Raw genomic sequence first — 25,362 nt, 5'->3', positions numbered from 1 at the left:
CGTTTTACATACAGTCAAGTTTCTTTTCCCACAAAGGAAAGTTGTACTTGATGTTACACATGTAAGTATGATGCATACAGACAGAGAGTTAAATTATGTGATAGCTCCTTCTCATTTTTACCACACGCATTCTTAACATAAGCACACATGCTGACCGAAATCAAAACCATCACTCAGTGTATCAATATGATAACTTGTCATGATGGGGGGGGGGGGGTTTGACAAGAGTGTCAGAGGGGTTTCAGGGACATTGTCCTGGAGGTCATACAAACGATTTCATAGAAATCAACGTTAAACTGGGAGTGTAGCCTGTCAGAGAAACCAATACTACTCCACCTTCCACAGCGACGTCTCCAGCCTCTGCTGTTAGTAGATGCTCTTCAATTCTGTTCCTTTAAAAGCTTTCATTTCCAAAAGTTAAATATCCATTTTGATAAAAAAATAAATACATAAATTAAAATGTCTGTTATAGTCAGAACAGTTTAAACATTTTGGAATGAAATACTTTGTCGACACATGAATAATTCGACTATGCGTAGAAAGATAAATAGAGCCTTTTTTACAGACACCAAATCGCAGGTAATTTAAGATTCATGAATTAAAGCATAATTTGCAGAATCCAATCAAAATTATATCTAGAGATTAATATGACAAACTAGTTTGTTAACAATATATAGGCCAGAGATTCCCAAAGCAACATAACAATAAACTGTAAATCCCCTTCTTAACAGAGGCAACATCTTCAAAACTCATTCCCTCCAAATGGGGATTACAAGTGGGGATTTTCATGTCATTCCTGGTCCTGCAAGGACACGATACGTCGACGAGAGGAAGCACTTCGTTTCTTCAGCATGAGCTTGAGCTAGAAATTGAAACATACATTAATGATAGCTAACCCTTGGCAAAAACTGAAACAGGGCACGTCTGGCTGGCTGTTAACAACGATGTGCTGCTCACCTGCTCTCCCTGGAGGCCGCTCTGCAGCAGGTGAGCCGGCTGGTCGTTCTCCAGGTTGCGGACACTGGGATCGGCTCCTCTGCGCAGAAGCAGCTGCAGGATCTCCTCCTGGTGGGGGTTACCATGGAGACCAGCTGCCATGTGTAAAGCCGTGTGACCATGCGCCTATATGCAAAAGGGGGGAAATGCAGCATGACTCAGACTGTTTATAGTCAGGTATGTATACGGCATGTACTTGGAAATTCACATGAACCCACAAACACTTGCATTTTTAAAATCCAGTTTTGAGTTTTGTGCCAGAGTGGGACTCACTTTCAAGTTGACAAAGTCTTTCATGTTCGGCAGGGGAATCCTCAGCAGATAAGTCACCAGATCGATGTTCCCCTCCTTTACTGCCAAGTGCAGCACCGTCTTGTTACTTTTGATTTCCTGGAAGTGGATGAGTGAAAACCACAAGTCAGACTGAGACATTTAAGTGTCAAACAAGGCAGATAAACCAAAACAGGGAGTAGGGAGGGAGGCGTGGGGGGGGGGGGGGGGGTGATGGTTTGTCATCATGGTTGGATAAAACCTGGGCACTTCCCCTACGAACTGATAATTCTGACTGAAAGGTCAGGGTTTAACATATTGAACTCCATACCTGACTGCTGACCGACCACCTGCTAATATGTCTCTACTGTGACACATGTATGCTTATTACTTGCTCACATGACATTCAGAAAAGAGAGAGCTATATTGCACCTGGCTGAGTAGGAACGCCCCGGCAGTGAGAAGCATCTGTACACAGGAGAGCTTCTCCGCTGCCTTGTTCTGAAGACCAACATCTGCCAGCCCACTGTTGGACAACGCCTTCATGGTGACACTGTGAGAAATGGCTGCGCAGTGCAGAGGAGTCATACCTAAGGCAAAGAAGAAGACACATGTAACGTTTCAATTGAGGCTCTAATGATGTAAATACTTTGGAATTGGTGCTAAAAACATAGTCCAAATTTGAATGTATGTCTAGGTTAACAATACTCTCCTGTTGGCTAATCATTTGCATTGTAATAACATTAAGTTACCCTCAAAATTGCAGGCCTCCAGGTTGACAGCCGGCCTGCTGGACAGAATTGCCTGCAAAAGAGGAATCATGAAGGTCTGCTTGGTATAGCCCACATTTGTATGACTTGCTGTGATAGTCATGCCAAATCAATGCATTAGTAGTGCTGCCTTTACCTGAAGAACCCCAGGTAAACCATAGTGGGCAGCCAGATGAAGGGCAGTTTGTCCTTTATCATCACAGGCATTGATGTCCGTTCCAAAGGACAGCAGATCTTGCACAATCTCTGGCTGGTTTGCTGTCACCGCCACCAGTAAAGCAGTCTGCACAAGCACATTAATTCAACAACTCTATCGTGAGAAATGATCATCCTGTGCTTATGTAAGTATGTGTGTCAAAAAGAGCAATTTGCAGACTTTGGAAGATTTTTTTGTTCATACCTTTCCCTTGTGCTCCTTGGCATCAAGCCCGCCTACATCCCTGAGCCTCTCTGCAGCAGCAAAGGCACACTCCCTCAGCCCCTTGGCAGTGTAGATGTGCAGGATGCTGAGAGAACAAGAGCACACGATAAATTCGTTTTAAGTTTGGCAGGAGAGTCGTGGTAATCCCTGAAACCAATTTCACACTTTTCCCTTTCACAGATGAATTTGTCTCTCCACTTTATACAATCATCGAGCACGAGAGGCTGACTCATTCACATCTTTTGGTTTTCTTAATCTTTGTGGGATTACCAAACTGCAAATGTGGCTCTCACTTTTAGCTTGTGACTGAAAACGAAACTCCTGAGTAAATAGATAAATTGTGTGCTCACATATGCGCATTCACACACAGTGGTGATGTCAGCAGTGTGTGTGTGTGTGTGTGTGTGTGTGTGTGTGTGTGTGTGTGTGTGTGTGTGTGTGTGTGTGTGTGTGTGTGTGTGTGTGTGTGTGTGTGTGTGTGTGTGTGTGCGTGCGTGTGGGTGTGTGTGTGTGTGTGTGTGTGTGAAAGAAAATTGAGAGGGCCCATGCTTGTCAGTTAACTTGTAGTCTCTTTCTTGGGCTTCGTCAGCACACATATCTTCCACACGGCACATTCTCACACACATGTGGTCACTCATAAGCACTCACGTGTCTCCGTCTTCATCCTGCCCAGTGGCTCTGCTGTAATCCATCCTGCTGAGCAGCATCCTGGCCTGTTCCAGCTTGGTGGCGTCCATTGACGAACCAAAGCTCAGCTGTGCGGTCTGACTGGAGCCCAGAAGGGACCAAGACGAAGACATGCCGGGATCTGTGACTACACTCATCGGGCACTCCTGCTCAGGAGAAAACAGGTAATAAAGGTCAGACCATCATTCAGGTATGATACAGATATGTACAACATGTTGGTAGAAAGTCCACATTTACAGGATTTCTCTTACGTAGGTTTGAGTCATTGTGTCTCCATATCCCGGGACCTGCTGCTGTGTGCCGTATTCAGATGTCATTGGGAGGCTGTAGGCTGCAGCGTAGCTGGTTTCTGGATGGCTGTGGTAGTAACCGACCGCAGACTCTGCTGCAGGGGTCCACTGCTCATAGCTCACTGCCATGTCTGAGTAGCTGCTTGATGCACCTAAAATGGAAAGGACTCAGTCAGTAATGTTAAGACATTATGTTCAAGATAAAATAACAGGTCTGGTGATGTTTCACAATTGTGTTATTTCCAACAAATCTCATGAAAAGACCAAAAACCACAAAGTTTTAGTCCGTCCCTCAATACTTTCTGACTTCCCCACCCTGTGCCAAACCATAGACATACATCCTAATAATAAGGTCAAAAACACATCATTCATTTTTAATTGGTGTATTTTTTGGAGATAGTGTATGTGTAATGTATGTATGTATGTATGTAATTGCCTCCATGTGTCCATGTTCATCTTAACGAAGGAACATGTCACCCAAAGCGACAGTGGGGCTAATTGAAGCATTTGTTATACTTTTTGGACAACAATGAAGCTCTACATCCCAGAGGAATGAGCTGTAATATCAGGCCAGAAAGAATATCAACAGGCTTTCCCTTTAAGTGTTGTGCAGAAGTTGTCCTCCTCTTACCTGTGCAGGTAAACTGTTCTGCTGAAGGTAACTGCTGGGAGAACGGAAGAAAAAAACAAACATCAACAGTCACATCTTTACGATATAACATTTAGTGAGATGCTGATCCCCTCTGTGAGCTGCCTTACTGTAGTTGGAGGAGCAGGACTTGTGCTGGCCGTAGAGCAGGAGGGTGGGACAGACGTTGTCTCGCGCCTTCTCTTCTGCTCCAAGAGTTTCTTCACTGTGGGCAGACTGCAACACTGCTTCTCTTTTGGCGCTGAAAAGGGTCAATCGTGCAAAAAGGAATGACGATACGGTCATTGTGTTTTGTTGACATGAGACGGACATAATAGATGGATACATTTTGGAAGTGCAACAGTTAGGGCTGCAGCGAATTACTTTTTGTAATTACCCATGTATCTGCAGGTTATCTTTTATAAGTATTGATTCATTCTTTGATCTATAAAAAGTTTTGTCCATCCAACAGTCAAAATCCCAAATATATTTCATTTAGAATTCTATCAAACATAAAGCTGCAAATAGATCGATTATTTAGCTCTCTCTTTTTATGGTTATGCATGACAAAATATGTAAGTTAGAAAATAAATAGCAGATAGTGATGTAAAGTATGGGTAGCCTCTCTGTGCATGCAAGTTCTAATCTCACTGGAGTATATCAACATTTTACTTTATATCTCATCAAGAGAGGCTTTGGTTTATGAAAGCAGTAAAAGGCTAAGATTTGAATGAATGCAGTGCAGAATAAAGTCTTAGAGTGTGATAATAACATCACAATCTCTTAAATGAGTCTGCCTGCTCACTTTCTCCACTGTGGCATTTTTCTGCGCCTCCTTAGACAAAAGTACATCAAATAGAAAATATCCATTATGCTATGAGTATGTTTTCCCCTGCTGATAAAAATAAGTATCATTTCCATTAAACAGGTGAGAAAAATAGGAAAACATATTGCAAAACAGAATTCTGATGTTTCCAGCTGACATGACGTGACCACACAGGTTGTTTCCTCAAAAGCTTCACCCCACACGTGAAAGATAAAGTGATATTTCCACCGTGTCTGTGGAACCGGAGTACAAAGATAAAGCTCTGAGAAACCTCTTCCATTAGGAACACAGATCGTGCGGCCGTGCAAAAACAGACAAATTCATCAGAAAACCTTTAGCATGGGATTGCCACAGCTTATTTTCTATGACATCTTCCTGTCTCGCTCCGTTACGCTAACAGAAAAGGCAAACCACATCTTCCTGTGTGTCACAGGCACGTCACCTCGACACGTGTGGCCGCCTTGTGCTTTCTTTTGCACCAACATGTCCCGGAGGCAGAGCATGAAGAAGAGGCTTATGTTCCTTTGTCAGTTATCGTATTCTTCTTGCCTGTGAATGTTAACTGCTGTGTTGAGCCACACAGGGACAATATAGCTCTATTCTCCTGAGCAAATACAAAGAAGGTATACTTCCAAAAACAAAATATGCAAATTCCACCAGCGAGAGAGAAATGTGAGTTTGTCTTGTCTTTCAAAAGCAACACTTTCACTTCCAGCTGAAAACCTGTCCCAAACAATAAGGCCTTGTGCTGCTGTGTGCGTGACCTGCCCCCACAATATCAGAAAGGTCACTTTATCAGAATAAATGACATCAGTCAGTACATTTCAGTGACGCCAGGTTTGATTTTGTAGTTCAGAAGGTGTTACTATAGGTTACTCAAGCCTGACTCATTTGATCTTTACAACAAAAGGAAACCTTTGGCCTTTTTGTTACTGATGATGTAATGCTGCGAAATGTAACTCCACAATCTATATCAAACAGCAAATTACCATACGATAAAAGTTGCCCAAAACTTTACAGTCTGACACATCAGCTAAGAGAAACTAGAAGTGAGGAAATGGCTTTTAGTTTCTCAGGACATCTTAGCCCACACACACATATACCGGTATACATGTTGGGTTTGCTTAAAGTGCCCACACACTGCTTTGGGCTACTCTGTGCTATATTCAAATAGGAGTTGTGGAAACCCCTGGACATTAAGTCATGTGCGTGGGAGGTTGGGGATTCCGACGACCTTTCTCTTTTGGCTTACTGTGTACAGAATGAAAGAAGCAGTGCGGAGCCAATTTCCTCATTTTGTGGTATAACCGAGCCCGGCAAGACAGAGAAAATATGTGATCACTCAAGCCTGTGTCAAAGAGGACTTGAACAAAGAAAGCTAAGTCGTCACGTCACTAAGTTTGTTTGTCTGGCATTAATCAAAAGGGGAAATGAAAACAACAAGCAGGGTTGTAGGTGTATCAGGGTTTCCCCAACTAATGTCCTGACTCTTGGATTCGCCAGAATTATGCTGTCATTCAACGAAAACAGAAAGAAAGGCTGAAGGTGTCACTGACCTGTATTACATCTCAAATATACACATTGTCCTTTTGGCTAGAAAACACAGTCTAACATTAAAACACAGTTACAGTTTACAAAAGCTCAAATCAGTGATATTTAGGGTCCACAGTTCTAAAGAAAGTGATTCTATCAAATGTGTTTATGATGGAGGGATACATGTGTAATGTTGTAGACTTACAAATACAATCAATTCGTTTTCATCAATCTGCTGCCACTAACACAATAACACATCACTGAATGTTGAAAACAAGTATGTTCAGCAATGCAGTAACTTGAAAAACGATGAGTTGTCATCATTACTGTCAGCATTATGAATCTGCACTCAATGAACAAATCAGCGGTGACACTTGTAGTCTGCACATAATTAACAAATCAAAAGCACATGTCTACTCACATTTATCAAAGTGCATGTCAGAAACGGTTTTGCTTTGAAATCTCCAACAGGTCGTCCTCTCGGTCACCAGTCTGTTTCAAAAGGTGATGAAGTGATTTGCAGCGCCGGAGGGATCTGTGATGTTCTGTGATGAAGTCTGACTGGCTTGTTGTCTTATCGCCGCCTGCTTGTACACACAGAGCACGTTGTTCCCCATCACCGCCCCCAGCTGTGCTCCACGCCCACTAGCAAAGGGGAAGCCACACACATGTCAAACCACGGCAGGGTAGAGAATGAAATGTGATGCGAAAAACAGTTATTAACAACAAGTATACAAATTAAACACAAAGGTACAAGGGCACAATGGTGGAGGAAGCTTTTAGATCATTTAATTAAAAGTAGGAATAGCATTATGTCGGAATACATTTTTATAAGTAAAAGTCATATTGTTAACGAAGTGAAAGCACAGAGGTACTGTCGTAAAAATGTATTCCAACATTAAATGTAGAAGTATTGCGCTGAATGGCTCCCATCAGTAGATTAGTACTATAATATGGGTGTTATAATACATGAAGTGTAAGCAACATTTTAACAGCTTTATTAGCTGGTCCAGGCTTGCAATTTTAACACACTTTAATTACAAATGAATTGTTCGGTTTAATTATCATATCTTATACTGATCTCATGTTTCTGTGTTCAATGTTAACCTGGAAGTAAAACAATAAGTAACTGTCACTTTATACTTTCAAGTAAATTTAGTGGAGTAAAAAGTACACTATTTGCCCCAAAGTAATAGCACTATAAAGAAGTGACCAAGACTGCCTTAAAATTGTACAGTACTTAAATAAGTGTACTTATATTTTACTCACTCAGTCAGTCAGTAACTCAATAAATCAAACAATGAATCAAAAAGTTTTCAGTGCAATGTTAAAATACTGAATGACAAACAATGAATACATTGTTCAATAACGTTTTGTATCTCAATAAAAGAGACATGACCAACACAATTGAACCACAAATTACTACTACCAGCATTAATACTTTATTTATGAATAAATAAATGGTCTATAGTTTTTTTTACCCCCAAAAGGAAGATATTGTTGATGAAAACTCTAACTCAATCAGTGTAAAGTCTACATTTTCTGCCAATCAACTAATAGAGTTTACTCCTTTATTAAAAGAGCAGTGTGTAAGACTCACTGTCTGAAGCCTGTGTTTGTCTATTCTGGGCAACATGGCGGACTCTGTGAAGAGGACCTGCCTACTATGTAGATATGGGCGGCTCTTTCTAAGGTAATGAAAACACAACTATTCTTACTTTCAGATGATTAAACACTAAAGAAAACATCATTACTAATAATATATTCCATTTCTGCCTATAAATTCCCCTAATCCTACACAGTGCTCCTTCAGCACAAATGTTCACATAATGAAAGTAAATGTTTTCAGCTTTAGAAAACATACTTTGATGAACCTGTCAATCGATATTACACTGAGAGCAGTTTCTTCTCCTGTGTTTTGAATTGTGATAGTTAGGCTACTGTTTTGTGTATTTGTCTCTCAGGTTGTGTATTTAGTGAACTCTATCTTCTTTGTGGTACACATAGACATAGACACAGCCTTACAGGAAGCTCTGTGTCACCTGAAAAACACAGACATCAATACCTCATGTTGCTCCATAGACCATTGCCAGTAAAGAGAGATATAAAATGTGGAGTAATATGATTAACTAGAACATAGATTAAAGGACCAAATTCCAATAACATGTGATCAGAGTGTTAAATGCAAGGCAGTTGAAACTAATGAATTAAAATGGTAAAAGAAAGTTGGATAAGATAGGAAATTAGGTCTATTAGGTCGATCATGTTAGTATCTGAGTTGTTTTTGTTTTTTTTCTTTTATGAAAATCTTGAAATGTTGACCAGACAGCCTCAAGTTGTCAGTGTGAAAATAAACGTTAAACTGCTTTCCTGAAGGTCTTACGCATCCCAAAGAACGGGCAAATGGCCAGAGAACCACAGGGATCCAAAGGAAGCTTAACTTTCAAACATGTCTGACATCAGTGGTGGAAGAAGTACTCAGATATTTTACTAATTGACACTGTAAAAAATATACTGTTAACAGTAAAAGTCCTGCAGTACAAAAAGTACCAAAAGTAAATGTATTCATTTTGAAGAATGCCCCATTTCAGAATGATATCTGTTATGTTACTGGATTATTCATACATTGGTGTGTTCATCGCTCTGATATTGTAGCTGGTAAACGTGGTTTCATTATTTTGTAGACTGCTGGGTAATTTAACTTGTAAATAACAAATCATAATGAATTAGTTGATATATATTGTGTATTAATAATCTCAATCTGTAAAGTAACAATAACTAAAGCTGTCAACTAAATGTAGTGGAGTAAAAAGTACAATATTTGCCTTAAAATGTAGGAGCATCACACAGATACAAATCTGAGTAGTTACCTCAAAATTGTACTTAAATAAGTACGTACAAAGTATACATACTACTCTATATTCAGTAAGTACTTAGTTACATTCATGACTTGACAGTAGCACCCGCCCTGGTAGAATTTGGCAGTGGCGCGAAACACAGTAACTCTTACAGTCTCTTGTATCTCTGCTCCACTTGTGCAATAAGAAGTTACTGTTCTTCTGTCTTTCTCTTAATCGGTTGATGTTCTCATTCAAAAGGAGCTTTACAACCTTTTCTGAGTGAATATTCGATGACATGTGTTGTGCATTATGTAGTCTTGATTTGGGTATTAACAGGGGTCATTTACTTGTAATAGGGTTGTAAATTTAGTTATTCAGGTAAATTGTCAACTTTAATCAAATTAAACTTAATTTCCCAACAATAAAATTGTGGATCGTGAAAATGCTGAGAGGCTGTTGGCTGGCTCCTGAGTTAAGATATTCAGGGTTAGGCTAGTGACTAAATTGAAACTAACCATTAATAAAGACAATATAGATATTATATGGTTTGTATAGCGCCCCCTTATGGACATTTTTCCCCCAATTAAGACTGCATTATTTCAGATGAGACTGTTTTTTGGTGATGAAAAAACAGGGATGAAACAAAAATGTGTGAAATTTATTTTCAATTTCAAAGGCATCAATCTGTAGTGCTGCACGCTGTCCATAAAAGCCTCACAGCTCCATCTGCTGTCGCAAAGTTGTCAAGATGAATCGAGTACAGAGACGAACCACGCAGACAAATTGAATTGTTTCAAAGTCGAATTGGCAACTGCCAGAATCAGATCATAAAACCACGAGTTGACTGCCTCCTTGAGGATGTTGAGGAAAAGACAGGCTGGCTGGCTGGCTAGCTGACAGGCTATACAGGTGAAGTAATTGAGCCAAAATGTTTGTATGAAAATGTGTTTGATAAAAGCATGAATCCTTCAATGCCATTTAATGTGAGAGTGTCTGTTTATTGAGTAAAGAGTCAGAGGAGTTGGCACATTGAAACAACCCACACACTTTCACGCTTTTATGTCGAGATCTCTCTCACTTTGATTTGTGATCTTAGTGAACAGGCGCGGAAGAAGATCCAGCTCATGTCCTCCTCTGTCAGCTCCAACGTATGCCCTCTGGCAGAAGATGGAAAGTTGTCTCCTCCCTACATATTTGTTTTTGAGAGCGGTAAAGGATGCAGCTTTGTGTAACAGCGTCGTACTGCATGTAAGTGTCACGATCTGTCTTAATTGTTTCTTGTCTTTTGTAATGTTTTTATGTCTGTGAATTGCAGGAGTGGAATTTAACTAACTACATCCACTCAAGTTCTGCACTTAAGTACAACTTTGAGATACTAAATCAACTGATAAATGATGCTACCCATCAGTAAGTGAAATACACATTAAGACATCAGTAATTCTAAGCCAGTGATATGATAAGAATTCTGAATTGGGCCAGTCTGCACAATGAATGTTTTTACTTTTGTTACTTTTACTATATTTTGTATACATCTGTGCTTTAACTCAAGTACAATTTTGATTGTGGTACTTTTATTTGTAGCACAGTATTTCTACCCTGTGATATTATTACTTCGACTTGATAAAAGATCTCCCTACTTCTTCCACCATTGCTGAATTGTAAATTCTATTTCGTTATTCTGCAAAGTCCAGGACAAACTTCTTTGGGACATGTATGCTATTTTATTCTATTACAATGTATAGCCACTCTGTATTTATTCAGATGCAGATCAAATCTGCCAATCCGCATTGTGTTTACACAAAAACAAACAGGCAGCGCTTCGGCCCAGCAGAGGAAGGAAGACAATTTGACGTCAGCCTTCAAAAGTGAAAACCAATGGGAAACTAGAGACACGTCCTCTTTTGGATTCCAGATAGCAGAGCAGCTGGAGGAGAGCAGGTATGAGGATCTTTACTCGCACTGACTTTCTCTTCCTCATCCTAACTTTTAACGGTTCACTGTCTGTCAAAGTCACATCAAAATCAGTTTTGTGTGTAGTTGTAGTTGTAAATATATACAACAGGAAAATCTGGTAAAAGTTTTCTTTTGTACAACTGTGAAAACTAAATTTGCCACATGAAATACATTTGCCAGAGCTCCATGTTCATGACTTTCTGATGATTTTAGAGAGTCCATTTAAGAATTTCTTCATCGTTTTCTATTCTCTTTTTCTCATCTATTTTTGTCAAATGCCTACTCAGAAGCGTATGACTCATTGTGATACAAGAGTTGTTCATTCAGTAGTGCAGATATAAAAGGTCAAACCTACAGTTTCAAACGGTTTTGGGTGATTTAGCTTCGATATACAGATATCAAATACAATGAAATGTGAAAGAGAGGTATTTATAATACCACATGTGAGTGTTGTATGGAATATGTTTCTCAGTTTAGAAGCATGTAGCTCAAGACAAAGTTTGGGTTCTGTTTTTGTATTTCAGAGAGCTCATGACTGAGTTGACCAACTTGACAATGGCTTCCAACAAATTCTTGATTGTCATAGTTTTGCTGTGCAGTAAGTACGTTTTCATATCTGTCCTCTCCTTCTTGTACACACTCAAATATTGGTGGTCTTGCACAGGAAAATGAAACCACAAACATTTTGCGTAACGGAAACTTAACCGACAGAGGTGTTGCTGCATGCCACCATCAGCAAGACAACAGCAGAATCTCTCATGTTTCTTTCTTTTCTTTCTCGTAGACCTGGCTGTGGCTCTCACGGGTACGTACGACAAAAAGAGGACACACACAACTTTGAAAAGCAATGTTTATGAATGTTATCATCATTATCATCGTCAACATGTTATTTGGAAAAACAAGCAACACAAATGCAGAGCCAGACCACGACACCTGATGATTCATTTTTTCCTGTCAGTCTTATAGTTCACATCTTCCATCCCACTCTTTTCTGTCTGTCTGTGTTCCTCAGAGAGCACAGTGCCGTGCTACAGGATCGAGCCGGGGACGATAGCAGGCATCATCTGTGTAGATGTGCTGCTGACCCTTGTCATTGTCATTGTCACCTACCGATGTGCCAGCCATCGGCGTCAGAAGATAGACAATGGTGAGGCGATGGGGCTAAAATGAGTCAATGTTGTGTGTAGAAGTGTGGATGAAAAGGTTTATGAGGGATCGGCCTCACAGATCTGCTCATACCGTTTCTCTTGTTTATAGTGGGATGCACATGTTTTTCTCCTATGTTGATAAGATTCTCTGTTTACATTTGTACAACTTGTTGGTACTCTTTAACCCTGCCAGAAGTGCCTGTGTCTATGATATCACGATATCCATCTCACTCTCTTATTATGTTCTTTGTATTTGGTCATTTTCTATTGTCAAATACTCAATCATCTCTCTATTTGTGTCTCTCTCATCTCTTCACAGCTGACAAAGTGTACATGAATGTCCGAGCCAACTGCAAGAGCTGATCTAAAGGTGCTGCAGTACGTTATAAGATCATGTTCATTTTTTACACCCTGTTTTTTTTTCCAACAAAGAAATTATTCAGAAAATGTTTAAAAAGATGAATTCAACATTCAACTCGTTTGCAATAAACCCAAGCAGAGTGACTTGCACATATTACAATGCATCAACCTTGTGAATAAGATATCTTTATGTGGTATGTGGTTGAACAACACGACACAGCACCCTCTGCAGTTGACTTTTGGGAGCACTTGACTAAATACTGTATTTTCAACAGGCCCTGAACTTTTCATGTCAACATTTCAGCTGTATTTATATGAGTGATTTAAAAATAAATAAAAGACTGACCTGCTGATTTTACACAGATGTTTTACAGTGTATCACCTGCCAAACCACTGAGTTGATGATGTCTTAAAATAAATGAATAAAAGAAATTCAGCTTCAGCTTAAAAAACAGGTTTTAAAATGTATGCAGTGGAAACCCTCTTGAGTAAATAACCCAGAGGGATTTCTCAAGAGCCAATCGCCATGGGATTGGAATCGCTAAACTGTCTCCTCTCATTTCACAACTTCACAAAAGTTGGGAAATTGCAGGGTGGTTGTGCAGGAGGAACTTCCCTTGCTCAGAGCTGCTCTACTATTGAGTAGCTTTTGACACCTACATACAATAATACATATGTTGGTATATATAGCTTTAATTCCCACTTGGAAAAAATGTTGTACAACCCTGTCTTTCAGTTCTGTTGATGACACCAACACACAGTTTTGGTCACAGCCTGGCAAACCCAAAAGTTGTTCTTATTCATGGTTTCTGAACCGTTTTAGGAAATGATTGATTCCCATTAATAGAGCACTTGGTTACAACTCACATTTTATTATGTGCTTTAATCAAAATGCAATCCAATTCGTCTTGCTGCTGCAAGGCATTTACAACTAAAAAGAAAAGAAAAAGTATTTGGCTGCTTTTAACGTACATTAAATCTAAAATGTTACTAAATATTTTCATTAGTCTTCTGGCAGTTCCCTGTAGAACTACAAAGGGACAGCTTCTGGAAAAACATGTTTGAGAAAATTTGGTTTGCTTTAGCTTTCTTCCGTTATATGATTTTTAACCTTAATTAAATTGCTAACTTTTATTCCTGCTTTTTTTACAAATGTTTTTTATTATATTTAATGTCCGAATCATTTATTTTGTATTTTCTCTCTTATTATGATTAGATTAGATGAGATTATTATCAGCACTTTGCTATATTAATAAACATTGTTATTATTGTTGATGTTGTTGTTGTTGTGTATGTCTGTGTTCAGAACACATCCTGTCCACACATATACTTGTATTTTAGGTATGCATAAATATAAATATTTAGACTATTGTATTCGATCATTGTGACACCTCAAAGTCTCCTTGACAAAAACAATAAAGCTACGCTTTCATTTCTCTGACAGGACATCATCATTAGATATAACACGGACTGGCAGCAGTGACTGTGGCCAACCGCCTGCTCAAAACCACAGGTCATGAGGAAATGCTCTATTCGGAGATACAGCCGCGTGCATTTTAGCAGAAACTGCAGGTGTAATGAAACTGATGATACAGCTCCTTATTTTGGCATCACTTGGACGTGTTACTTTGAAGACTGTAAGTGCTGTTAAAAAGTCAAAAAAGATGGCTAATGATCAAATGGTCGCATGTGACAGGGTGTAAGAATGAGTTTCTTTGTATGAGACCTGCAACCCTCACATGAATGTCACATTACAAAGAAGAAGCAATAGCACCAGCTTCCTCTTCTATGCAGTGGACTCCCTCCTCCTCCTCCTCCTCCTCCTCACACAGTCGCATGCTGACAATCTTCAGACCACTGCCAGTATCGCTTTGTGGACGATCTCTGGCTTTCAACATCTTGTTTATAGGTGTGACCACACAGCCATTTGAAAGACAACAGAAGGACCGGCCCTCAACCTCTCGCTCTCATTTCTTCCTTTGCCAGAAACCACCATAAAGATGTCTGATATTTGTATTGTGGGTTCGTTTTTTGGTGAGTGGTGTTCTCTATGTTTGACAGAGAATTATGAGTGTACTCTCTCAACTGTTATTATACGGTTTTTATGAACTATCTTTCAGGATCTGCAGAAGGACAGCAAGGTATTTTGCTTTCTTAAACCTTTACCTCTTGTGAGATACTTGACTACGATGTTGTGAGTTTTGGTTTTGTGTTGCAACGCTACGTCTTCCCTCTTTCACAGACTGCGGTTCCTGTTACCTGATAAATATGGGGTCTGTATTGGGCATTATTGCCTCTGATATCATCTTGACCGTCTTCATCACCATCTCTGTGTTCTGCTTTGCGACTCGCCACAAGAGAAGGAGGGAATGGGATTCTCATGATGGTGAGCATTGACTTAGTGCTGCTAACTTGTGAGCGTGCTGGTTGGTAATAAGGCAGGTGGGCAGTAACTTTACCCTTTTTAACAGGTAAAAGAAATCTGCCATCATCAGTATCAAAGAAAATGGCAACAGAAGTCACAGAATCTCCTTACCAGGTAAAGCGGAACTCTATTATTGTTTAAGCCTCAAAGATACTGAATGTGATTTTTGTACAGTTATATCTGAATATTATTTGTGTTTCGATGATGAATTGTTGACTTTTTTTTGTAGGAGTTACATGGAGTCCAATCAGATGTGTACAGTGATCTTCGGCATTTTAGGAAATGAAACACCGGTACTATAAAAATATGAACAATGCCTTGTCTGCAAGCTATAATACCGCACACATCTGTTGTGTGTGTGTGAGCCACTTCTACTCCCGCTGCATTATAGGTAACAACATACGTGTATTTTGCATGTTGTATTAAGTATTGTGTTGTGTTAAATGTGATGTTCACTGCAAAAAATTCTTGTTTTTTCTCAAGCTGTCTTCAAATATGTTTTTCGATTTAAGTGATTATAAATTAAACTACATTTTAAAATCAAGGAAATTAAAAAGATGCATTCTTTTTTTTTGTATTTATATTTCAGGAGATTACTTAAAAATGTTCACATTACAGTGCACATACAAAGGCTTCACATATTGAGATAAAAGTAAAAATGTCAGACTCTCGAAGATTCTGTTCTAAGTGATCGGAATAGGTGTGCTTGTTTCATTTTCTGACATCTTTGATATTAGCTTTAACCGAGTAAGTCAAGCACAGAATTGTCAGAACCTCTTTATTTCTTATATTTGTTCACATGGTCACAACACAAAATGCACGTCAAAATCTAAATTTGGATGAAAAAGTCCCAGAAGCAACTGTATTTGGAAGCAGCCAGTCTGCCACGTATGACTCAACAGATGGCGGCCCCTGACTCATTATGAGGAAGAAATAGAATCTGGAAAAAGAGCGAAAAACAATTGGCATTCAACATTATATTCATACCAGATGAATAAAAAAGCAAGGTCTGGGAAACTGCACCTTCAAATTAGACAAGGATGAAATGTTACTAATTAAAACGTTCATTATATGTTGCAGTTGTACCCTAAGCCAGAAAGGATGGATAGAGATAAAAGCACAAAACTGTCTGATTCAAATGTATTGGAAACACACCTTTGTATGATCATCAGGGGGCTCTGCTGGACGTGAGCTCTTGAGGTGCGAGAGCGTACGTGAGAATTGACAGATCTTTCATTGGTTTTATTCAACTGAGAAGCTGGTCTTGCCATCATAGTCTGTATCTCCTCTGTTGCCCACTGGAGCAGGTCTGCCATTGTCCTCCAAACTCTCATGATCCATCAGTTCTCTGCTTCTGCCAGGGGCCAGCATACCATTGAAGCCGTGAAGTCTTCCTGGTGTTGCCTTTCTTTGGAGACTGCCAGTCACTTGGTCCCCACTCAAACAGACAACTTGTTTTCCTGACAGATTTTCAGCCTCCTGAGCATCCACCGCCTGCTCTATGCTCGCTGGGTGTGCTCTGTGTGGCCCGCTGTGCTCCCTGCTGTCCTGGTCCTGAACCAGTGGCCCCACATTGGTTTTGCTCCTTGATGGTGCTTTATCCTTCTCCACAACTTTAGAAATCATGATCTCATCACTGTCAAGGCCTCTGACTGCATCTGGGAAGAGTAAACGTTTTCACACAATCTGCATCAATGTGTCGTCATACATTGGGATGTTAGTTTTAACTTGAATTTAAGGGACTGCACCTTTGCTTTCACCTCCTTTTTTATCAGATACTTCAGGTCCTGAAGTATTGAGAAAACGTCTGTACATAACATAAAGCCCACACACCTGTAAATCCATTGGAGCCAAAACTCTCTGTAGATTGCGCCTCTGACATATCTGTGAATGAGTTTGTTGTTTTTGTAATACCAAATCAAAAGACAATTAAGAAATAAAAGTGATAAGTTAGTTAGTTAATGTACATGATCTATACAGTATAATTCATTGGACTGCTAATTTATTTCAACAGGACAAAAAAAACACAAAAAATGTACCATCAGAATCTTGCTCTTTCACAGGTTTACTTGGAGGGTTTGCTGCAGACGTAAGAAAATATATGTGTTATATATATATGTATATGTATCTATATTCATATAATATAAATACATAATCACTGAGGTGGTTTCATATTATAACAATCAGATAATGTCGAAAGTGGTTGCTACAGTAAACCCATACGATTAAACTAAATGATAAAGCAACACAAATACCAAGTCTCTCTTCTGTTTTTGTCCCTTTCATTTAAAGCCCACGTTTATGTTCTTGGGGAACAAAAAGTACTTTGAGGATCTGGTAGGATGATACCTTCCTGTTTTAAAACTCTCAGTGTATCTGAAAGTTACATTTTGAATCACAGACCTGTAATATTTGCAGGTATGGTCTTTTCCGTAGCTGTGCCAAGTGAATCTATAACAAGAAGAAGTTATGTGATAAAAGTTCCCACTATGGTTTTAAATAATTATTTATCTAATTTCAAAAAGCAGTAGTAAGAATATTTTGCATGAAGAAAACATCAAATGAAATTTAAAAAAAATTCAAAACATGAACCTGAAACAAATAAAACCATTAATTCAACATTGAAATGCATGTTTATATGGCATTGTCATTTGCAGCTGGGAAAAATAAATATTTCAATGACGGATTAAAAGAAAAAGACTAATATCTATTGTACAACATATAAAGACTTACAGCTTCATTGTTGACGTTGATCCTCAGATGGGTCCACTGTTTGTCAGCAAGAGCTCTGCTGCTTTATGTACTGCTGCTTTAGCCAAAACTTTTACCTTTAATAGGTCTCACCCCAGTTAATTAGATACTGACAAGATGTATCAGATTGAGTAGCAAGTCAAAGACTATTTATGTGTTTAACAGTGCATGACTTGCAGGCAGAGGGGCAACAATTATGCTACAGAAGGAGTCTATACAAGGGTCTATTCGTTACATCAATTCAAGATGCAAACAAATGTTCTCAACATTCAATCTCACAGAGAGCATTTGTCTTTCTCTCTATTGTGTGTTAATTACAGGTTGGTTACTTCAGGAAAATGCCCCTGGCATATTCTATGAATGGGGTAGCATTTAAAATGATGCCACAGAGCATAGCCATTATTTTCTGTCACTATTTCACCGTTGTCCATTTAACCAGGGAGCCACATTAGTGACCTTTTTTCAAAACCGGCTCTATACTGAACATTAGTCTCCATAGAAACACCTCTTGGTCGAAGTATCCTGAAATGAAGAGCACACTAATGTAGTAACCGGGTGATAAAAAGCGATTTTAATTGCACATTGTATGTGTCTGTCTGCTGTACTCCAGCTATTATATAAAACATGTGATTTATGAAGGCCTGCTGAATGATATCTGCCCTATTATATCAGAGCGCGTGGTGGTTAAACACGCATGTTGTTTGTGGAAATGAACAGTGCGTTCGGGATTAAGATTCACTGACAAAACATTACAGTTGTGACTGACTACTCATACAGGAATGCAGATACAAGTTTATGCTTAGACATGTTGGTGGCAGAGGGAGATCCCCCCCTCCTCCATGAAAGAGAAAAAGGAGAGCGCCCTCTGCAGGAAAGGCTGTTCGCACTAAGCTCTTGATCCCGAGCATCGCCATATTGACGTCCCAACAACGCTGAGAGGTAATCGTGTTATTTAACCACAAATCGTCGTAGGTTTGGAACCGCTGTTGAGTGTTTCATATGTGAGGAAGGGCCGAGAACAAGTAACGCAGCAGTGGTGCCTTTCTACTGCTCGATCACAGTGTTTGTAAGATGTTTTTTCAAGGCGTTGTCAGTCAGTTGCCTCGCCAAGCCAGCAGGCTATTCACTCCCCTAGCCTGCTAGCTTAGCACTTTATAGCTTTAGGTAATATATTTTTCGAAACTTGTGGTTTAACTCTACGTTAATCATAACCACGATGATTATTATTTGCCCGTTTTGACGCGGGGTGTTTATTAAATCCCGTTCCAGTCCCACAATGTCGCCGAACGCTAAGCTAGTTGTGACTTTCCAACCGGCTTTTCCCTCTGCTGTTGACGAGCTAATGCTAACTAGCTAGCTATCTAGCTAGCCCGACCAGCTGCCCGGTCTGTGTGAGAGCTAGTTAGCCGTTAGCTCCACTGCACTAGTGCAGGCCTTGGGTCACAGAGGGTTTTTGCGTACGCTCACCTTTTCATTAAAGTCTGTAGCGGGCTAACTGGCTACAATTGAAAAGAGTGTCTCGTACCAGAGCTACCATTTCTCGATTGGATGCGTAATTTCATAAACCTGTTAATTTAATGGAGCCTTGCTAAACCTAGCTGTATTGGCTGGCAGACATTACCTCATATAGCTAGTTAGTTCATGTTTGCTCAATTGACAGCATTGATTTTAATCAACCTACATTCTGCCCTTTTTTCTGACAGGAGATACTGCCTTGCTGTAGTCCCCAGTGATGACTGTATTGAGCCCTGTACCTCCTGATTAGACTGGTCGGATGCCCCCATTTAACATTCAGGTCTCTACATTTCACACGCCACCATATTTTAACACTAGACGTGTTATTTAAATAACATATATTGCTATTTTAAGTTGCTCTGCCTTCCGCATGAAACATCTGCAGTTTCGTATGAAATTCTCTTATTCAGATCAACATCCTGTGAATCAGTGGGGGAAATATTTTCAAGTTAACGTCTTTTAAGCTTTCATTATTTCTCAGTTCTACATATGGTGTTGAACTCATGTGAAATGTTTGACTGTAGTAGTCTTAACAGTTTTTGTTTTTATATCTGTATGCCCATTTAGCTTTCTTACCATAAAGGCATCTCAACTGCTCCTGTTTCAATTCATCTATCACCATCATCCTGGAGGGAACCTCCCAGGTATTGTTTCCTTATAATTAGATCACCTTATTTCACCTATTTGTAGTTATATGAAGTCCTCAAGTGCTAACCATTGTACATAACACACTTTTGAATGTTTTCTCTGTGTCATTTTAAGTGACTGAATCTTTTTAATATTTTTTGTTTTAGGATATTTAGAGAAGATCCCGTGTAGAATATGTCTGGCCCCGTCCCAAGCCGCTCCCGAGTTTACCCTGATGTAAACACACAGAGACCTCGGGAGTATTGGGACTATGAGTCCCATGTTGTTGAATGGGGGTAAGGCAAAGGGGAATTGTTGGTGCTTTAGTTGTTTTTGTTTTTGCATTATAAGCCATCTCAGCATTGTTAACCATGGTTTCTTTTTGTTTTTGTTTTTAGGAACCAAGACGACTATCAGCTAGTCAGAAAGCTAGGGAGAGGCAAATATAGTGAAGTGTTTGAAGCCATAAACATCACAAACAATGAAAAAGTGGTCGTCAAAATACTGAAGGTATGGGAATAATTAATTGATTGTCCTTATGAAGTGTTGCAAATGCTCTTCAGTAAAACATATTCATGATATTTTGTCACCTCGGGGGCGATTTCATGTACCTCACAAGACTGTCTTTGTTCACAGCCGGTCAAGAAAAAGAAAATCAAGAGGGAAATAAAGATCCTGGAGAATCTGAGGGGTGGCCCAAATATCATCTCGCTGTTAGATATCGTCAAGGATCCTGTGGTAATTGGTTCTCTCCTTTTCTGCTCTGCAATGAAGAACTGATGTATGTACAAGGTTTCATGCATAAACACACATCTCCATGTTTTTCCTTTCAGTCCCGAACCCCTGCTCTGGTCTTTGAACATGTGAACAACACAGATTTCAAGGTAAAGATCAGTTCTTTGTTGACTTGTCATTTTGGATATGCTTTTAATATTTTTATTTAAATGTCTCATACATTTTTTTTTTTTTTACAGCAATTGTATCAAACCCTATCTGACTTTGACATACGGTTCTACATGTACGAAATCCTAAAGGTAAGAAATGGCTTTTGGTACACTCAGTTCATTACATTCGTTTAATAATTCACTTTTAACTTTCTGTGTCTATTCTTTAACGTGTGTGTATATAATTTACATTATTGTTTTAACCCACTAGGCTCTGGATTACTGCCACAGTATGGGGATTATGCACAGAGATGTCAAGCCACACAATGTAATGATCGACCATGAACACAGAAAGGTATTGTCTCACATGCTGACCATTCTCCTGTTTCTTGTTTTCCCTGCTGTGACGCCAGCAAATCATATATTGTCATTTAAATACATTAAACTACTTTTTTTTTTTTTTTTTTTTTTTTTTAACTTCCAGCTCCGTTTAATCGATTGGGGTTTGGCAGAATTCTACCACCCAAACCAGGAATACAACGTGAGAGTGGCGTCCAGGTACTTCAAAGGACCTGAACTGCTGGTAGACTACCAGGTGAGCCTCCGATACTCTTCCTCTGTCTAGTCACGCCGCTTTTATACAAGATGCTCAAAATGGCACTCAGCATTTATAGTATTAAAGAAGAGAGGACTGTTTTTTTATTTGTGATTCAGTCATGGAGACAGTTCAAGCCTTTTTAACCTCTCTTATCTCTATTATTTGCAGATGTATGACTACAGCTTGGACATGTGGAGTTTGGGTTGCATGCTCGCCAGCATGATCTTCAGAAAGGAGCCTTTCTTTCACGGTCATGATAACTATGATCAGGTAAGTAGAATCAGACCTTTTGTGTATGTGGTCACAAACCTGTGGCCTAAGGAGAGCTGTGTCACCGCTCAGCTTCAATCACTGATGTTAAAACCCACAAACCAAGCCAGAAATCTAGGTGTAGTTATGGATTCAGACCTCAACCTGAACAGCCATATCAAGACAATTACAAAATCAGCCTACTATCACCTGAAGAATATATCAAGGATTAGAGGACTTATGTCTCAACAGGATTTGGAAAAACTTGTCCACGCATTTATCTTCAGCAGACTGGACTACTGTAACGGTGTGTTTACAGGTCTCTGTAAAAAGTCCGTCAGAAAGCTGCAGCTGATTCAGAACGCTGCAGCTCGAGTCCTCACTAAGACCAGGAGGGTGAACCACATCACTCCAGTTCTGAGGTCTTTGCACTGGCTTCCTGTCCAACAAAGAATTGACTTTAAAATCCTGCTGTTGGTTTACAAAGCACTGAATGGTTTAGGACCAAAATACATCTCTGATCTGCTGCTACCTTATGAACCATCCCGACCCCTCAGGTCGTCTGGGACCGGTCTACTTTCTGTTCCCAGAGTCAGAACTAAACATGGAGAAGCAGCGTTCAGTTTTTCTGCTCCACATATCTGGAACAAAGTCCCAGAAAGCTGCAGGTCTGCTGAGACCCTCAGCTCATTTAAATCAAGATTGAAGACTTTTCTGTTTGCTGCTGCCTTTAATTGAACCACATTCAATTAATATATTAATCAATGTCCTGCATTTCTGCATTTTACTACTGCATTTTATTTCTTACACTGTTTTTTAATGTTTTAATGAATGTTCTTAATTGTTTTTAAATCTCCTTTTCTTTTGCCTTATGTTTTGATGCTTTTAATGGTTTTATGTGAAGCACTTTGAATTACCTTGTTGAAATGTGCTATACAAATAAACTTGCCTTGTGTCTGGGGCTATAATGTTGCACAGAACATAATGTCAGTTTTACAGTCAAACCACATTCTTACATATGACAGAGGCCACATAGCTCTGCTGGAGCACCTGGGATTTTATGTTATTGAGCGAGGACATTTATTATTAACTTTTTGGGAGTTTGGTGCACTTAAAAACAGACAACTGTAGGATTGTACTCGTGGACACAGATCATAACACATTGTAGCCCCATTGATGGGGTCATTTGTGTTGTGGGCTTTCCCTACATGCATGTTAACACTGAACGTAGCATTTCCAGTTCATTCCACGGCTCTTTTGGGCTTGTGGCGTTTCAGTTCTAGTGGTACACAATAGCAGATGTTGTTTGACATAAACCAAAGGTAGCTTTGATAATAGAAAATCTTCCCAAACTGATATTAAATTAAATATGCACATTATTAATTAAAATGTGTATATTCCTATATAATTACCTCTTTATTAGCATAATGTTTTCTCTCCATACATACCCACTACCTAATTGACCAACACTATAAGCTTCAATGGGATCCATGCCCCTCAATGCCTGTCGTATAATTTAACAAATGTCTAATTGTGCTTTTTCTAACTCTCAGCTGGTGCGAATTGCAAAAGTACTCGGCACCGAGGACCTGTACGACTACATTGACAAGTACAACATTGAATTGGATCCACGGTTCAATGACATTCTCGGAAGGTAAAACATTGTAGCTGCTTGACCTCGGCCAAGTATTATTGAATGTTTTGAACCAAGATTTTGGCTAATTAATACCTTCGCATTAAAGCGTGATCTCTGGTTCGTTCTCTGTAGACACTCCCGCAAAAGGTGGGAGAGGTTTGTGCACAGCGAGAACCAGCACCTGGTCAGCACAGAGGCTCTAGACTTCCTGGACAAACTGCTGCGCTATGACCATCAAGCCCGCCTCACGGCCAGAGAGGCCATGGATCACCCCTACTTCTGTACGTTTTAGTTTCTCACCTTTTTTTTTTACCCTGTCTGCATCGCTTACTTATTGGCTTGAGTACATTGCCTTAAACCAAAATTGAGTGCAATGTGTAAAGTGGCTTGATTGTGTCAACGCTTTTGTTCATGAGCTGCTCAAATCCCCTTTTGTTTGCAGATCCCATCGTTAAAGATCAGGGAAGAGGGGCCACTCCTGGGGGGATGGCTGCAAGCTCCACACCAGTCAGCTCCTCAAGTATGATGGCTGGTAAGTAGCCCCGTGTTCCTCTCATAATCTGACTATTTTTGGGGGGCTTCAAATTGGAGATACCACTTCATTTGAAGCCAAATTAATTGTCAGATTGTCAGAAACGGTGTGTCACAATATCTAACTGTTTCTTTGAATGCAAACAAAGTTACATCTCTAATTTGAGATTGTGATGACAATGATTTAATGCGCGCCTCGTCTCTCCCAGGCATCACCTCAATGTCCTCCTCACAGCCGCTGGCTAACATTGCTGGATCACCCGTCATCTCTGCTCCCAACACCCTGGCCACACAAGTCCCAGCAGCCACCGGGGCTCAACCCTGAAGCCACTTCCTCATGTTTATGTGTGCTCATGGCCATGTCCTGCCTAGCTCTCACTGCGGCCCAGGGCCATGGCTCCCCTTTTTATGTTCAAAATAACAAAGAAGAAGATTTAAAATTTGCTTTTCACATTCAGTTATATTTTGACACCTGGACTTGACAGAAATGTATTGTTGCACCTGTCAGGATTATTAGAATTAATTTGAGTGTGTTATTTGACAATGCCATTGTCTAGAAACTTTAATAAGATGTAGACATGAAGAGAATGGATAATAAAATTTATTTTGTATGTTCCAAATATACAGTCTTGCTTGAAACTGTTTGATGGGGATCCTGCTGTATTACACTGTGAACCTTGACAAGATCTCACAAAACGGAGTCGGGGAATCTGGTGTGTCCCACCTTAACAGTGCTCGCCGGTTGCACACGATGTAATGTGCAGGAGTTGTTGGTGTTTTGAAGTTGTTAGATGCTATAATTCATTAATTGGACTTTTGTAGATATTCTACAGTTACTGTCAGGTTGCATGCACCCAATGCTGAGTATCACGGGGTCAATAGTTTGCCAATTTTATGTTACTTTCACTTCTATATGTGTATGTATGTGTTCATGTTTGTTTTTTATGAAGTCTCTTACACATGATTTTGATTACATAGACAATTTTGTAACTTTTTGTTTTATGTCGGGAGGAGTCATCACCTACAAAAACAACTTCAAAAATAAACAATTTAAACAGGGCTTTGCAGAAACGACACGTTATTGAGTATACCGTCTGTTGACTGGTCGCATTAGCAATATATGGGTGAATTTAAAGCAGAACAGCGTAGTCAGCATGTCTGACAAAGACCATTTGCCTTTGATAATAAATGAATATTGGCACCAAATGATTTAATGTGTTCATAAAGTGCATTCCACGCTGTTCATGCCTTCACTTTTTGAAGGAAGTGAGTGAAATGCATTTATCGTAATCATTTTCGACATGGTGTGTTTTAATAATTTGAGTTACGGAGGCATCAAGTGTGTTGGTGTACAGTACACGTTTCAAAAGATTAAAAGCTGAATGTGTGAACTGGAGCAGGGAACCACATTCAGAGCACATCTT

At 39.6% G+C, this 25,362-nt stretch overlaps 4 protein-coding genes across 4 annotated transcripts; 3 read left to right on the top strand and 1 right to left on the bottom strand.

Moving 5' to 3' along the window:
• Window positions 1-790: 790 nt before the first annotated feature.
• nfkbid (nuclear factor of kappa light polypeptide gene enhancer in B-cells inhibitor, delta) lies at window positions 791-6,858 on the bottom strand (the record flags this gene model as incomplete). The annotated part of the gene is made up of 12 exons (XM_079275649.1): window positions 791-862; window positions 958-1,122; window positions 1,270-1,386; window positions 1,699-1,856; window positions 2,019-2,070; window positions 2,173-2,319; window positions 2,437-2,542; window positions 3,106-3,290; window positions 3,396-3,586; window positions 4,066-4,099; window positions 4,194-4,324; window positions 6,843-6,858. 12 exons carry the CDS (start codon window positions 6,856-6,858, stop codon window positions 791-793), a joined length of 1,374 nt encoding a protein of 457 aa, XP_079131775.1.
• Window positions 6,859-11,177: 4,319 nt separating this feature from the next.
• On the top strand, window positions 11,178-12,994 carry hcst (hematopoietic cell signal transducer). Its single transcript, XM_079275788.1, has 5 exons — window positions 11,178-11,199; window positions 11,739-11,812; window positions 11,999-12,019; window positions 12,227-12,361; window positions 12,682-12,994. Exons 2-5 carry the CDS (start codon window positions 11,746-11,748, stop codon window positions 12,723-12,725), a joined length of 267 nt encoding a protein of 88 aa, XP_079131914.1. The 5' UTR covers window positions 11,178-11,199; window positions 11,739-11,745; the 3' UTR covers window positions 12,726-12,994.
• Window positions 12,995-14,631: 1,637 nt separating this feature from the next.
• Window positions 14,632-15,604, top strand: tyrobp (transmembrane immune signaling adaptor TYROBP). Its single transcript, XM_079274913.1, has 5 exons — window positions 14,632-14,756; window positions 14,843-14,863; window positions 14,965-15,108; window positions 15,194-15,261; window positions 15,377-15,604. The coding sequence occupies exons 1-5, from the start codon at window positions 14,723-14,725 to the stop codon at window positions 15,431-15,433; spliced, it is 324 nt and encodes a 107-aa protein (XP_079131039.1). The 5' UTR covers window positions 14,632-14,722; the 3' UTR covers window positions 15,434-15,604.
• A 3,168-nt stretch (window positions 15,605-18,772) lies between these two features.
• LOC306782152 (casein kinase II subunit alpha-like) lies at window positions 18,773-24,998 on the top strand. Its single transcript, XM_079275362.1, has 15 exons — window positions 18,773-18,837; window positions 19,602-19,693; window positions 19,981-20,057; window positions 20,208-20,336; window positions 20,439-20,550; window positions 20,677-20,778; window positions 20,874-20,924; window positions 21,015-21,074; window positions 21,196-21,279; window positions 21,409-21,519; window positions 21,691-21,792; window positions 23,325-23,425; window positions 23,540-23,688; window positions 23,850-23,939; window positions 24,148-24,998. The coding sequence occupies exons 4-15, from the start codon at window positions 20,236-20,238 to the stop codon at window positions 24,261-24,263; spliced, it is 1,179 nt and encodes a 392-aa protein (XP_079131488.1). The 5' UTR covers window positions 18,773-18,837; window positions 19,602-19,693; window positions 19,981-20,057; window positions 20,208-20,235; the 3' UTR covers window positions 24,264-24,998.
• Window positions 24,999-25,362: the final 364 nt, after the last annotated feature.

Source organism: Melanostigma gelatinosum (assembly GCF_949748355.1).
Source record: "Melanostigma gelatinosum genome assembly, chromosome: 9".
NCBI lineage: Eukaryota > Metazoa > Chordata > Actinopteri > Perciformes > Zoarcidae > Melanostigma > Melanostigma gelatinosum.
The sequence above is the reverse complement of the archived record's forward strand: the minus strand, read 5'-3'. Positions and strand labels throughout refer to the sequence as shown.

Bases quoted from the DNA above. Each gene is read 5' to 3' on its own strand.
- hcst (XM_079275788.1), top strand. From the start codon at position 11,746: ATGACTGAGTTGACCAACTTGACAATGGCTTCCAACAAATTCTTGATT. The intron at 11,813-11,998 runs GTAAGTACGTTT...TCTTTCTCGTAG, and splicing joins TGTCATAGTTTTGCTGTGCA to ACCTGGCTGTGGCTCTCACG. The intron at 12,020-12,226 runs GTACGTACGACA...TGTGTTCCTCAG, and splicing joins CCTGGCTGTGGCTCTCACGG to AGAGCACAGTGCCGTGCTAC.
- tyrobp (XM_079274913.1), top strand. From the start codon at position 14,723: ATGTCTGATATTTGTATTGTGGGTTCGTTTTTTG. The intron at 14,864-14,964 runs GTATTTTGCTTT...CCTCTTTCACAG, and splicing joins ATCTGCAGAAGGACAGCAAG to ACTGCGGTTCCTGTTACCTG. The intron at 15,109-15,193 runs GTGAGCATTGAC...CCTTTTTAACAG, and splicing joins GGAATGGGATTCTCATGATG to GTAAAAGAAATCTGCCATCA.
- LOC306782152 (XM_079275362.1), top strand. From the start codon at position 20,236: ATGTCTGGCCCCGTCCCAAGCCGCTCCCGAGTTTACCCTGATGTAAAC. The intron at 20,337-20,438 runs GTAAGGCAAAGG...TTTTGTTTTTAG, and splicing joins TCCCATGTTGTTGAATGGGG to GAACCAAGACGACTATCAGC. The intron at 23,689-23,849 runs GTACGTTTTAGT...TTTTGTTTGCAG, and splicing joins CATGGATCACCCCTACTTCT to ATCCCATCGTTAAAGATCAG.